The sequence below is a fragment of the Podarcis tiliguerta genome, assembly GCF_965153285.1.
Source record: "Podarcis tiliguerta genome assembly, chromosome: 12".
Classification (NCBI taxonomy): domain Eukaryota; kingdom Metazoa; phylum Chordata; class Lepidosauria; order Squamata; family Lacertidae; genus Podarcis; species Podarcis tiliguerta.
Window position 1 is genome coordinate 22152480 of NC_139545.1, and position 12245 is coordinate 22164724.

At 41.9% G+C, this 12245-nt stretch overlaps 1 protein-coding gene and 1 long non-coding RNA gene across 14 annotated transcripts in view; one reads left to right on the plus strand and one right to left on the minus strand.

Annotated features, from left to right (window-relative positions):
* The window catches only part of LOC310660495, a 35032-nt gene that overhangs the window by 9762 nt on the left and 13025 nt on the right, over positions 1–12245 (plus strand). The gene's annotated exons all lie outside the window — the stretch shown is intronic.
* PLCL2 (phospholipase C like 2) overlaps positions 5851–12245 on the minus strand; it is a 140152-nt gene continuing 133757 nt past the window's right edge. For all 13 annotated transcript variants that reach the window (XM_083404677.1, XM_083404676.1, XM_083404673.1 and 10 more), the window contains one exon: positions 5851–7145. In XM_083404677.1, coding sequence (XP_083260803.1) covers positions 6966–7145 — 180 coding nt within the window. In that variant the 3' untranslated portion in view covers positions 5851–6965. The remainder of the gene's footprint in view (positions 7146–12245) is intronic.

The following is a 12245-nucleotide window of genomic DNA, read 5'->3' on the forward strand; positions in this document are numbered from 1 at the left end:
AGATTAGCTGGTTATCTTTGTGTTCTTAACAGCTATGAGTTCTTATCAGGTGGAATAAAAATTAGATAGATAGATAGATAGATAGATAGATGATAGATAGATAGATAGATAGATAGATATAATAAACCTTTAATTTGTGGGTGCTGCTTAGCCGCAAAAATACAGAAGGCCTCCGATGAAAAGTATTTGGTGTTCCAGAAGTGTGTATAGCTAAAATAGGCACATCATGAAATATGTCAGAATCAGATAGCAGCCTCAGCACTGTCACTTTTTGCAGAGCAGGGAGACAAAATAAGCCCCTTTCTCGGTAATTGGTTGCTCTACTGTACTTATCCCCATTTTCTTACTGCCAAGTCTCATTTGCTCATTTATTCTGTGATTTGGATTGACAGTGCCTCTCCACGGTCATTCTCATTACAGTAGCCCAAGGGGCATAGTGGTCTTACTTAACGTAGGAAAGGACTCAGACAGGGAAGTGTTGCCTGCTAGAATCCTGCTTAGAAGATTCTGTAGTGCTGATCATGGCATTTGATTCTTTCCTACCTGCTGGTAACTTGCTAGATGAGGCAGCCGGCATGACTGTAGTTCATCAGCCATCTTTTGCATGCATCCTTGGAAAAGGACCACAGCTCAGTGGCAGTCTGACCTGGTATAAAGTAGTTTACTATTTTAATTTGTTGTGCCTAAAGTAAATGGACAGCCGAGACACAGTTTTCACTGTATGAACGTGCATAAGCGGGCAGCACCAGCCCTACCATTGTGAAGCAGCTGCCTCAGGCAAGAAAGGTGGGTGTCAAGAAAGGCAGAAAATTGTTACCTGCAGATATTGTTGCACTGTTTCTCTGCCAGGGGAGGGAAAGAGCTGCTTGTGGGACTTCTGCTTCCAGTGCCTGCCTTGGGATACATGATGTGGGGTTGAGGGGAATTTGGTGTCCTGCCTCAGACAGCAAAATGTCATGGAATGACTCTGGCTGGTGCTACGGATAAACGTTCTGTGCACTCCACATCGTGTGCAAACACATTTGTCATGTGGTTGTGTCCATTTGTGTTTAGACCTAGGCTTCCAACCACGCCCTTTCTTGCTTCCAGACTCTGCATGTGATTGGGCTTTCTTAATGGTGAATGAATGCATATGTGGTGAGGTGCATGGTATGCTTACATAGGCTGGTTCTTTACCCGCTGCCAGAGTCTTTACAGCATTAATGCATTCACAAGCATATTTAGCACATACGTGCAGATTTCGAAAGGCATGTGCTGCTTGACTGAGAGCAGAAAGGGCCGGGTGCGAAAATGAGAAAGACATTTCACTTAATCCTGTGGCGGAAAGCAGGGATTGTGAGCCTTTGTACTTGTCACTAGTCATAAAAAACAATATCCTTCATGGCTTGTGCTTAATTCATTACCATTTCAATATGAAAAAGGGCTCCATCCCTTGCAAGCCTTTTATCCCCTAATTAGATTTTCCTGTTATTGATGCTCTCATATTAATGGCTGCATCTGAATGGAATTTATGCAGTTAGATGACATTTTTAAAAAAACAAACTGCACAGAACCAGTGCATAGAGGCACCGTATGTAAAGTGCCACTAACTGCATGTCGTTTCCCTGATAAGCTCTCTGCACTGTTTCTCTCTCTCTCTCTCTCTCTCTCACACACACACACACACACACACACACACACCTACCTCTCAACCGTCTAATGTTGTGACATCTGTGGCATTTAAATGTCTTACTATGAAATGTTTCTCTCCCCCCCCCCCCGCCTTCCAGTACAAAACCCTTTAACACTGAGGCAAATCGTGCTCAGCAGAGAAAGCGAATGCGTGCGTCGGAGTGATTTAGAGGACACTGTATTTCCAATGATGTCATTGTAAATGAGGCTGAGCAGTTCGGCTGAAAACACCCATCTGAAAGCCAAGACCTTTCTGGTGGTGGAAATTGCTCAGTAGCTGCTCAGGGCTTTACCCACATCCAGTAGATTAGGGATGGGGAACCTGTGGCCCTCTGAATGTCACTGGACTACAATTCCCATCAGCCCCAGCAGCATGGCCAATGGGAAGGGAATTGTAGTCAAACAACTTCTGTAGGCCTGCAGCTCTGTGGTAGATACACTGAGTTGCTGTTGAGTTTTATCAACAGACAAGCCTTCTGATTTAGTGTGTTTGTTGCATTAGTACCATTTAGTTGTTCACTTGTTGATGGTCTACAACAATTAAAAGAAAAGCAACCAACTAGGTCTTTAAGGTATGCACACAGCTGGTGAGCGGCCTGATAAAAATGTGGTTTATTCTGCAAAAAGTGGCATCTAACCACTAACTGAATTTCTTTGCATTAACACATCTAAGCTGGTGCCGTTCTTTGTCAGGAAATCATTCACTAGCCTTGTGTTGTCCAAGTGACCACAAAAACAATAGGGTATCTTGTAGTTCTTTAAAAAGATTCCAAGTAGTTCTATCCGAGGAGGGTGCAATGGCGTGCCAAATTATTATTATTACATAGTAAATAATAATAGGGGGATAATGATATTCAGCATTAGCCATACTCAGAGCAGACACACTGGAATCAACAGAGTTACATAATGTAAATCCATTTATTTCAATGTGACTGCTTGGAGTATGACAAATGCTGAATATTGCCCATAATTAAGAATTAGTCCTAGTTTCCTTAAAAGTATCTAGGCCTGTGTTTTGAACAGGGACAAATCTCAGCACTACCATTCTATAAATGATGACCAGCACCATGTTTTTCAGCCAAATTGGAAAACAGCAATTACGTGCTGAAAAGCGCTCTAATGCCTTATCCAGATTTATTTGGTCCATCTACATCAGTATTTTTTTTACAGAGATTGGCAATGGTTTCGGACAGACCTCTTGATGCAGCCATACCTGGAAAAGCTAGGGGTTGAACCTGAGGTCTCCTATGTGCAAAGTATTGAGCTGAAGCCCCAAAATTCCATCCAACTGTGAGTGCCTCATGCCATTTAGCCAAGTGAAAAGTGTTACCCACCACCATTTAGCAGTGGCATCCTGAGTCGGGCTCAACATGTTAAATTTTATTTGGCCAATACTGGTTTATTTAGCTGCAAGAGCAAGTTTTGACCGACTTATCATAGAATGATTGTCATCATTAGGCTAAATAGATCAGAACAACTGCTGAGGATGATTTTGTTTTAACGTGATGTAACCTTTCCCAACCCAATATCCATTTGAAGTGTTTCAATTAATACACCTGTGTGAAAGAAAATGGGCACTTGCCTTTTAAAAACCATGTAAACGGAGTTAAGTGATTCAGCAGAAAGCTGTTGCTGAGGGCCACTATACTGATAGAAGTATTTGGTGTATTATACTCTTTGCAGAAATCAGGATACATTGGGCAGTGTTGCAAGAACAGCCCAAGGTAATTCAAATGTCTGTGCTTCACCATCAGATAACTTACATGGTTATATGATAGCATGCTGGTGTGGAGTGGTTATCTCAGATCAGCTCTTACAGAGAGCCTTGTAATCATGTGATACCCGCTGGTGGAGACAAGTTTATCAAGTGAAACCCAGAGCGTGTCATAAGTACCACCTCACTTCATCAGAGAAAATTGGATTCCACTTTAATCGGATAGAGTATTGATAAGTGTTTCACTTCCAGTGTAAGGATTTTTTTTTAACTGCTTCAAAGTGGGGTGGGAGGAAGCTCCACATCTTTAACCCAGGGTGTATCAGGTTGACAGTTCAATAGCGGGAGAAGTAAATTTGACTCATACAATGCTAGGACAACCTAGACATTTTTGTCACTTTCATCATTGTCTGGAATACGAAATTTATGAGCAGGTTCACATTGTCAAGTCACAGCAACATTAAAAACAACAAACTGCACTTCCTGTTGAATTCCCATTTCTACATGAATATTAATAGTTGCCAATGTATCGGGTCACCCTATGCAGCATGGACATATGAAATGCCCTTTAAGTTTTTGCAAAATTAACGGCTTCTAATATCATGCTCCCTGATCCAGCAAATTGCTCCAGGTGCAACTGCTCCCTTGTCCATCCCATAATGAATTGTTCCTTAAGCAACATTAAGAGCACTTCACAGCAAGCCCTGTCTTGAACAAGGGTTGCCAGCTGTTTTCCACATGATATCTCACTTTGGAGACTTTTTCTATCTTCCTTCAAGCAAGGGCCAATTATTTGTCCCCTACGCAGAGGCTAAGGGACAAATCATGCTACTGCCTGCACAGCTTTGGGGCCTTTGGGGGGGGGCACTGTGAACAAGTCTTTCTGACATCGGTTGGAAATGTCCATCAGACATTTCTCCTTCATTTTTTTTTCTCAGCTTATTACTAAGGCAGGTGCAGGCAGCCACTGGAATAAAATTGGAGCTCCTGTAACATTGGTCCTCATGCACATTGTGGCAGGTAAGAATGGCTGGATATGGCATTAGTTTGGGTAACTAAACTTGACTGAAGGAGCCATGATTTGGTCTCTGGTTCTTGAGCAGAGGCCCGTAATTCCTTTTCTCAACCAAAAAGTTCTTCCTCCCTCTGCCATTCCTGTTTAGTCTTGTCGTTTCCTTGGTTGGTGCACCTAGTACCATGCGATCAGCAAATGCCAATAGATGTGACTCTGTCATATTTCCATGGGCTCAGGCAGCTGAGCCAATGAGCCAAGTCACCAGCACAAACTGCAGAAGGATGTCATGCCAGTTATGTTTTTGCTCTGGGAGGCAGTGCAGTGCAGAGGAAGGGACATCACAAATGGGATTGCAACATTAAAGGAAACCATTGCACTTTACTCTTGCTGTGCTTAAGTTTTAAGGAAGAGGTTTCTTTGCGTGAAGAAAACAAAACCAGATGAGGCACAGGCAGGAAGCAGAACTTCCCGGTGATTTTAGGTGTGTTTTGACGGCTTGATATTGCACTGGTAGGCTTATCTGTATCTTTAAAGGTGTTTGGAAGGCAACTGGAAGACAGCAACATGCAATGATAAGGCTGCTAGTTCACTGAGCAAGAAGGTATCGTCTATCCCAGCATAGTTTAAGATAAGCAGAACACAGATAGCCCTTCTTCAGTTCCACAACTGGATACCGTTTCATCCACTGGACTTGAAAGGGGTTTGAATTTGCACGACCACAAGACTAACACAACTGTAGTCTTTGCTTAAGTGGTGACCCACAGTTCAGAGGCTAGAGGCCTATTTAAAAGCCATCCCTTACCCCCACCTCTCTCGTGAAAGGGGAAGTGAGCTGTTCAGCTGGTTGCACCTCTTATCTGGCCACACCCAGGCTGTGTCCGTCTCCACCCATTCAGCAGAGAACTAGCAAAGGGAAAACATCTCTTGGTGGCAAAAAGATTGGTGAACCGATTCTGCAGATGCAAAGTTAATGCAATCTACTCTGTATAGCCTTTCACTGTAGGACTGCCTCTAGTATTGTCCCTGGCTGATCCACTGTTCAGGTGGTAGTCCTGATTCAGTCCTTAAAGGTTCAGCCTACAACATTGCAGCTATTTATACTTGAACCTAGGGCTTTTTTTCAGCTGGAACTCAGCGGAACTCAGTTCCGGCACCTCTCAGGTAGGCGCCATTGCCATGATAAAAGAACAGAACATTTCCCCAGAAAAATAGCACTGCTTGAACTGAAATCATTTGATTAAGAAATCCTAACTGTGTTGCTTAAATGGTGTATCTTTTATTGAGAAGGCTTTGCTGGAAGGGAATGGTGTTTCTGAGGTGCACCGAACATTTTGGATCAAGCTTGTCTTACCAGCTGAGCATAGTAAGCACTCACTTGATTATCTTGTCTCTAACAAAATCAGGGTTGACGCTGGCACTCAACAAAAAGACAATTTAGATCTCTTAAAACTGACTTCATTTGCTTCAAATTTATTGCACCTTGTGATGTCGTACCCCATTTTATTATTTTTAGCAGAAACATTAGGAGGCAGATCTTGGTTTGTATATTCAGCTTACAGTGAGTATGAAATTTCGAAAAACAAATCCATGTTAAAACCACGTAATGGGAAGATTGATGGATCTGGAAGTTTAAAAAGGCTATTTAAAAACCTGAAACAAAACAAAAATTGAACTTCAGTTTTAGGCCAATAACATGGGAATTGTATCATAAAACATTTTAATGTGAATTACTTCTTCACTTCCACGAAATGATAAAACTATGTACAGTATTTTGTTTGCAGTTTGGTCACTTTTACATTAGCTGTAGACATCTGCAGATGTTCTTAGGTGGAAATAGGTATATGCACCTTAATCAGGCATTTAATGGCTGACTGATTGCACATGTTCCTTCTATGCAACGGCTCTCCCACAGTGCACTGTGCCAGGAGTAAGCACTTTGTATTTACATTCCCCTTTTTATTTATGGCTCAACAACAAAAAATAAACCCAAAAGAGTAGCACTTTCAAAGCTGAACACTGCCAAGTATCTTCATCATAGAATTTTGCTTAATCTGTGCATTTGCTTACATTTTCAGCCCTGATTTTTAAGTTAGATGTGCAACAACAGGCCTAACACAACAAACTATTATAGAACTGCGCTGCTCCTAAATCAAGGAATCACTGCACACCTAGATTTTCCCCAAAAATCAAGGCACTTTTCTGAGCAATGACAAAAGCTCCTTCCCTTGCCATTATAACGTATTTCCAGTCAGGAAAACCAATTTGTTTTTCTGTTAAATGACAATGATATTTTTCTGCACAAGATTATTGAATCATGACATCTTTTACACATATACAGAGTGTTTTAGCCAGCAATATTATTTCCATGTTAGAACAATTCAGTTGCCTCTGCACACAGAATTGCTATGTACATTCACAGTTTTCATGGATAGTAATTAGCTTCTCCAGTTGTGCTTTTAAAATTCCAGGATTTCCCCTCCCACTAGTAGTAAGTGCAAAGCAAAATGTCTTGTGCAGCTACAATGGTTGCAGAGTTATAAACTCCAAAATAATGAGAATGTTCTTTCATTCTCCATTTTCTTCACCCGCCTTTTCAGGTATGGCCTCCAGGCTTCGACGGGGCTTCGAACCCTCGGCTGTTTCTGATCCTGGCTTATTCAGTCCACATGAAACAGTAGCATAGTGGATTTGCTTTAGGTTCTCCAGGGCTTTGTTCTTAGCATCTTTGAGAAGATCAGCCTGCCCCTGTTAAGAACAAAAGCAGTCACAACTATCAATAATGAGACCATTTTCTAGACTTGATTTATTGCACCACATCCTAGTTCATGAAGATGAAAACCAGATTACTTTGAGCTAAGACACACACACACACACACACACACACACACTGGATTGAACTGCATTCAGCTGGCTGGATGCATTTAAAAGACAATACTATTTCCCACCAAACAATTCTAGGCAAATAACTTTTGCTAAGAGTTTTATTGTTGTGGATGGAATCCAAGAGCCATCAGGAGTTTATTATTCATTGTGATCCAGCATACTGAGCTTCTTTGTAACATTCAGAGTTAGGAACCAAGTGCCCAGGGACAGCAGCTACCTTTCAAAAAAGAAAGAGGCATGTGTGTGCATGACCACAGGCTTCAGGTTATTTTCAGTTTCATTGGCCAGAGCTCCAGGCGTAGGCAGGAGAGCCCTATTCTGAACAGGAGTTCCACTAAGTAAGTGGTTTTGGCATGGGCTGAATGGCTTATGGGATAGGAGCAGTGCTTGTATGTAAAGAAAATGAGCATCTAGGAAGGGTTGGGTGATATAAACATCACATTTTTTCATTAGCAAATCCTTTGGAGCTGTTGGTGGGATGGCAGCATAGTCCTCTCGTAAGCATAAGGAAAACTGCTTCTAGGACAATTCCCCCGACTTTCTCTGGAGGGTGGAATGCTTTGCAGAGCAGAAAACCACAAGTCTGGCAAAGTTCCAGACCTTGAGGATAAGGCAGATACTGCATTCTTCTAAGAAAAGCAATTTGGACATAAAATCATGGTCTAAGAATACAGAGAAAATCTTATAGAACTGGGAAAGACACCACTAGCTGAATAATAAAACAGAAAGACCAAAACCCCTATGAACATTCATATGGCAATGTTGAGTTTTTTTTCTGTAGGGAAGAACATCTATTCATTGGACTCTGGCTTCAGTGGCATTCTTTAATCTGTCAAAACAAAACTGGTATCCTTTTAAAATTCCCATGAAAAAGGAAACAATGAAAGATATATGAAACATTATATGACAGAGCAGATGAATCATATGTACGTTATCACAAATGTTTCTATGAACTTCAGCAAAGAATCATTTATTTAGTTCATGTTGTTTTCACTTTGGTTTGTTTAAATCTAAGCTAATCTAGGCTGACTCTTGCTAAAATAAACCGAGTGAATTAAATGCTGGGTGCAATTTTCAGAGTGCTTAGAATCCAACTGCAGCCCAACTGAAGCAGTTTTCAGCTGCCTTGTCTGCTTATCTGTTACTTGTAAATAAAGTGAGCTATGACTGACAGGAAATTCAGAAGCTGCTAGCAATTGCAGAGCAACCCCAAGCAAAACTCAACACATGGAATTTTTTCTCTGCAAAAAGGGCATAGCCACATCCACCAAAACTCCAAACTAAGTCTTTGATCACAAATGTAAAGCAAATTATTTAAGAAGCTTAAGGCTGATATGTGGCTTCCAGAGAAGAGTTGCAACTGAGTGAGCTCCGAAGCCTGTTCCTAAAGGTGAGCAAGTTAATTTTAATGGGAAATAATTTAATAACACTTTCCACAAATGGCATATTCACTGCCCCATAAGGCCACTGTGATCGGCTAATGGAATCTGGCTAGTTTCTTCAAGGCTGATGATTATTGGCTTGTGGTAATAGAGAGCAGACTCTTTTACTGGTAACACCAGTGCTTGTGGAAGACTCTCCCTACTGAAATACAAGAGTCCCTAAAAATGTTCGCCAGCTCCCGAAAAATGCGCTTGTTTAGGCAAACATTTCCCTGATTTGAACTTGTGGTTTGTTTTAAAACTGTTTTAATTGTTCATTTGCTTTACGTACATTTTAATTAAGGATGTTTTAACATTATTGTGTATTTTAATTATGGCTTGATTTTATAGTTCAAAATGCCTTCCAAGAGGTAAATTGATAAATAAAATGTTGCTTTCTGAAATATTACTAATAAATGAATTGTTTCATAGGGTCCTGAATTTGCTAGTTTTTGTATCTCAGGAGGGCAAACATCAAGATAATTTTCTTAAAATGACTTGTTCACTTTGTTCATCCCTCTACAGGTGCTTCGTAAGTGCAGCACTAGAGGCCAGGAAAGATGGGCTGCTTTGCTGAGATGTGTGGGAGGGAATTAAGATGAGGTTTACAGTTTGTATGTTGGATGTGTTTCTACAATAGAATTCTATGACAAGTTAGTGAGTGGGAAGAATGAAGCTGAGAGGAGGTGAGATGAAACTGTATTTTTGAAAAACTGAAAGAAAGCTTTCAAAAGTGTGTGGGAGAGAGAGAGTGCCATGAAATGTGATGTCGTTAAAATAGATTCCAGAGTTTAGTGCAGAGATGAGTTATTCGGTGGGCAAATGGGACCTTTATCTGTTTGGGGAAGAAAGACAGGGAATGAATTACAGGCAGGCAGCTGCACTAACTTTGCCACTTATTCCATTTTGCTGAATGGAAAACATTGCTGAGAACAAATGGAAACAACTCTGCATTTTAATTGTATACTTCCATATGAAAAAAGGCTTTGTTTATTATATGATTTTAAATTCATGCAAAATGTAAAGCAAAAATGTTAAGATGAAGTTAAGCCTAGAGAAGTGTGAAGCAAGCATATGTAGCGCCTAAAAAGGAAAAGATGTTAATACTTTCCCTCCTGTGTACCTCATTAAGTACCATTGATACTTTTCAAAAGAGCGGCAAAGTATTTAATTTTCTCTTCCTAACCGCATTAATGTTAATTCAGCTGCTTCCTTTTCAAAGAAGTAAACAGATTTCTAATAGCTTCACGGAGCCTCTTTAGAGCCCTAGCCACTTCACATAAAAATCGGTTTTAATGATGCCAAGTTTATAGTCTAACAACGGGGGATTCTGATATCACTAGAATGTTTTTTAAAAAGAAAACATCGAAACAGGAACACCAACAACATTGGCAAATGTTCTTTTAAATAACTGTTTTAAAGAAACAAAAAGTGCAAGGATCTTTGACGTCTATTATTTCCCCATCTCAAATACGACTATGCAAAGGTCTATATCAACTAGTAAACCACCAGGCTTATTCAAGGGGGTGCATAATAATCAGTATGTTTTATAGCGTCTTGAGGTTACTGAGGTGTGGATATAGCAATCAGAGGTTCAACCATTCACATTGCTGTTGAGGACCTCATTTTATTTGCACAAATTCCACGTGTCAAAGGGCAGTCTAAATATGACACAACGTACCGTATTTTTTGCTCCTCGTAGAAAAGCCTGCAGGAGCTGTGCGCTCCTTAAAGGGTGCGTGGCTCCTGTGAACTTTTGCGGGAGGTAGGGGAATTGCCATAGCCGCGCGCAGCCTCTCCCGGCCAGAGAGGCTGCCTGCAGCTAAAGAAGCCAAGACAGAGAGCGCGATCCATCCTGCTGGCTGTTTTGACTTCTGCCATAGCCTTGTGCAGCCTCTCCCGGCTGGAGAGGTTGCGCGCGGCTATGGCAGGAGCCCAAACAGCCAGCAGGATGAATCCCGCTCGCTGTCTTGGCTTCTTTGCTCTTTGGGGCTGGTGTGGGGGGAAGGACCCGGGCTTCCCCCGGCAGCTCTGAGAAGCGCAGCCTGTCTGCTGCTCTTTGGGCCTGGGGGGGGGGGGAATAATATTTTTTTTCTTGATTTCCCCCTCTAAAAACTAGATGCGCCTTATGGAGCGAAAAATACGGTATATCCCCCGGGCCATTGATTCCATGTGCCAGTGGCCCTTATTTTAGACATGTGATCTTTTACAGGGAAGTAGTGGCCTTTGTGCACAAGGCAGCTGAAGAGGTTAAAGAAGAGTTACGTTGAGGGTTGATACTAAGGCTGCGCCCTGAATGCAAAGGAGACTTCAGGAATTGCATGCTCAGAAAATCCTGAAGATTATCTGTAGCTCTTCATCCTTGCAGATTAGTGCTACTTCACAAGTGCACCTGACACCTAGAAGCCCCTGTCCCCAATAGGACCTCTGCCCACACTGATTTTCACTGCATTGCATTCATTTCATCACTTTTCCATTTGCATAATCTCCAGCTAAGAAGGTTCAGCTAAACACATCAATAATAACAACAACAACAAATTTTATATCCCGCCCTCCCTGGCCAGAGCTGGGCTCAGGGCAGCCAACACCAGTAAAATCACAATAAAAATATAATGGGGGGGGGGGACCAATTTAAAATACAGGTTAAAATGCAATTTAAAATGCAGCCTCATTTCAAAAGTAGCCCATAGATCAAAACAATAAGGGGAGGGAAACATAAGGGTCAGACTGAGTCCAAACCAAAGGCCATGCGGAACTGCTCTGTCTTGCAGGCCCTGCGGAAAGATGTCAAGTCCCGCGTCTCTTGTGACAGAGCATTCCACCAAGTCGGGGCCAGTACTGAAAAGGCCCTGGCCCTAGTTGAGACCAATCTAACCACCTTGAGACTTGGGACCTCCAAAGTGTTGTCATCGATGAGGCTTCATTTTAATATTTTAACGTTTCAATGTTTTAATGTTGTATTTTAATTTTGTTTTTAAGTTGTAATCATTCAACTTGTTTTTATTATTGCTTGTAAGCCGCCCTGAGGCCGGCCTTGGCTGAGGAGGGCAGGGTATAAATAAAAATTATTATTATTATTTGTGAACCTTAAGGTCCTTCGCGGGGCATACCAGGAGAGGTGGTCCTGTAGGTACGTAGGTCCTAGGCCGCATAGGGCTTTAAAGGTCAAAACCAGCACCTTAAATCTGACCCTGTACTTCACTGGGAGCCAGTGTAGCTGGTAAAGCACTGGATGAATGTGATCCCGCAGCAAGGACCACGTAAGGAGCCTCGCCGCAGCATTCTGCACCCGCTGGAGTTTCTGGGTCAGCTTCAAGGGCAGCCGCGTGTAGCGCAAGTTACAATAATCAAGCCTGGATGTGACCGTCACATGGACCACTGTGGCCAGATCAGGGTGAGAAAGGTAAGGGACCAACTGCTTAATATGGCGGAGATGGAAAAATGCTACCTTTGTAAAAGACCTCTGCTTGAGACCCTGGAGAGTTGCTGCCTGTCACAGAATCTGTTGCTGTTGGACTCCAACTCCTGTCAGCCCCAGATA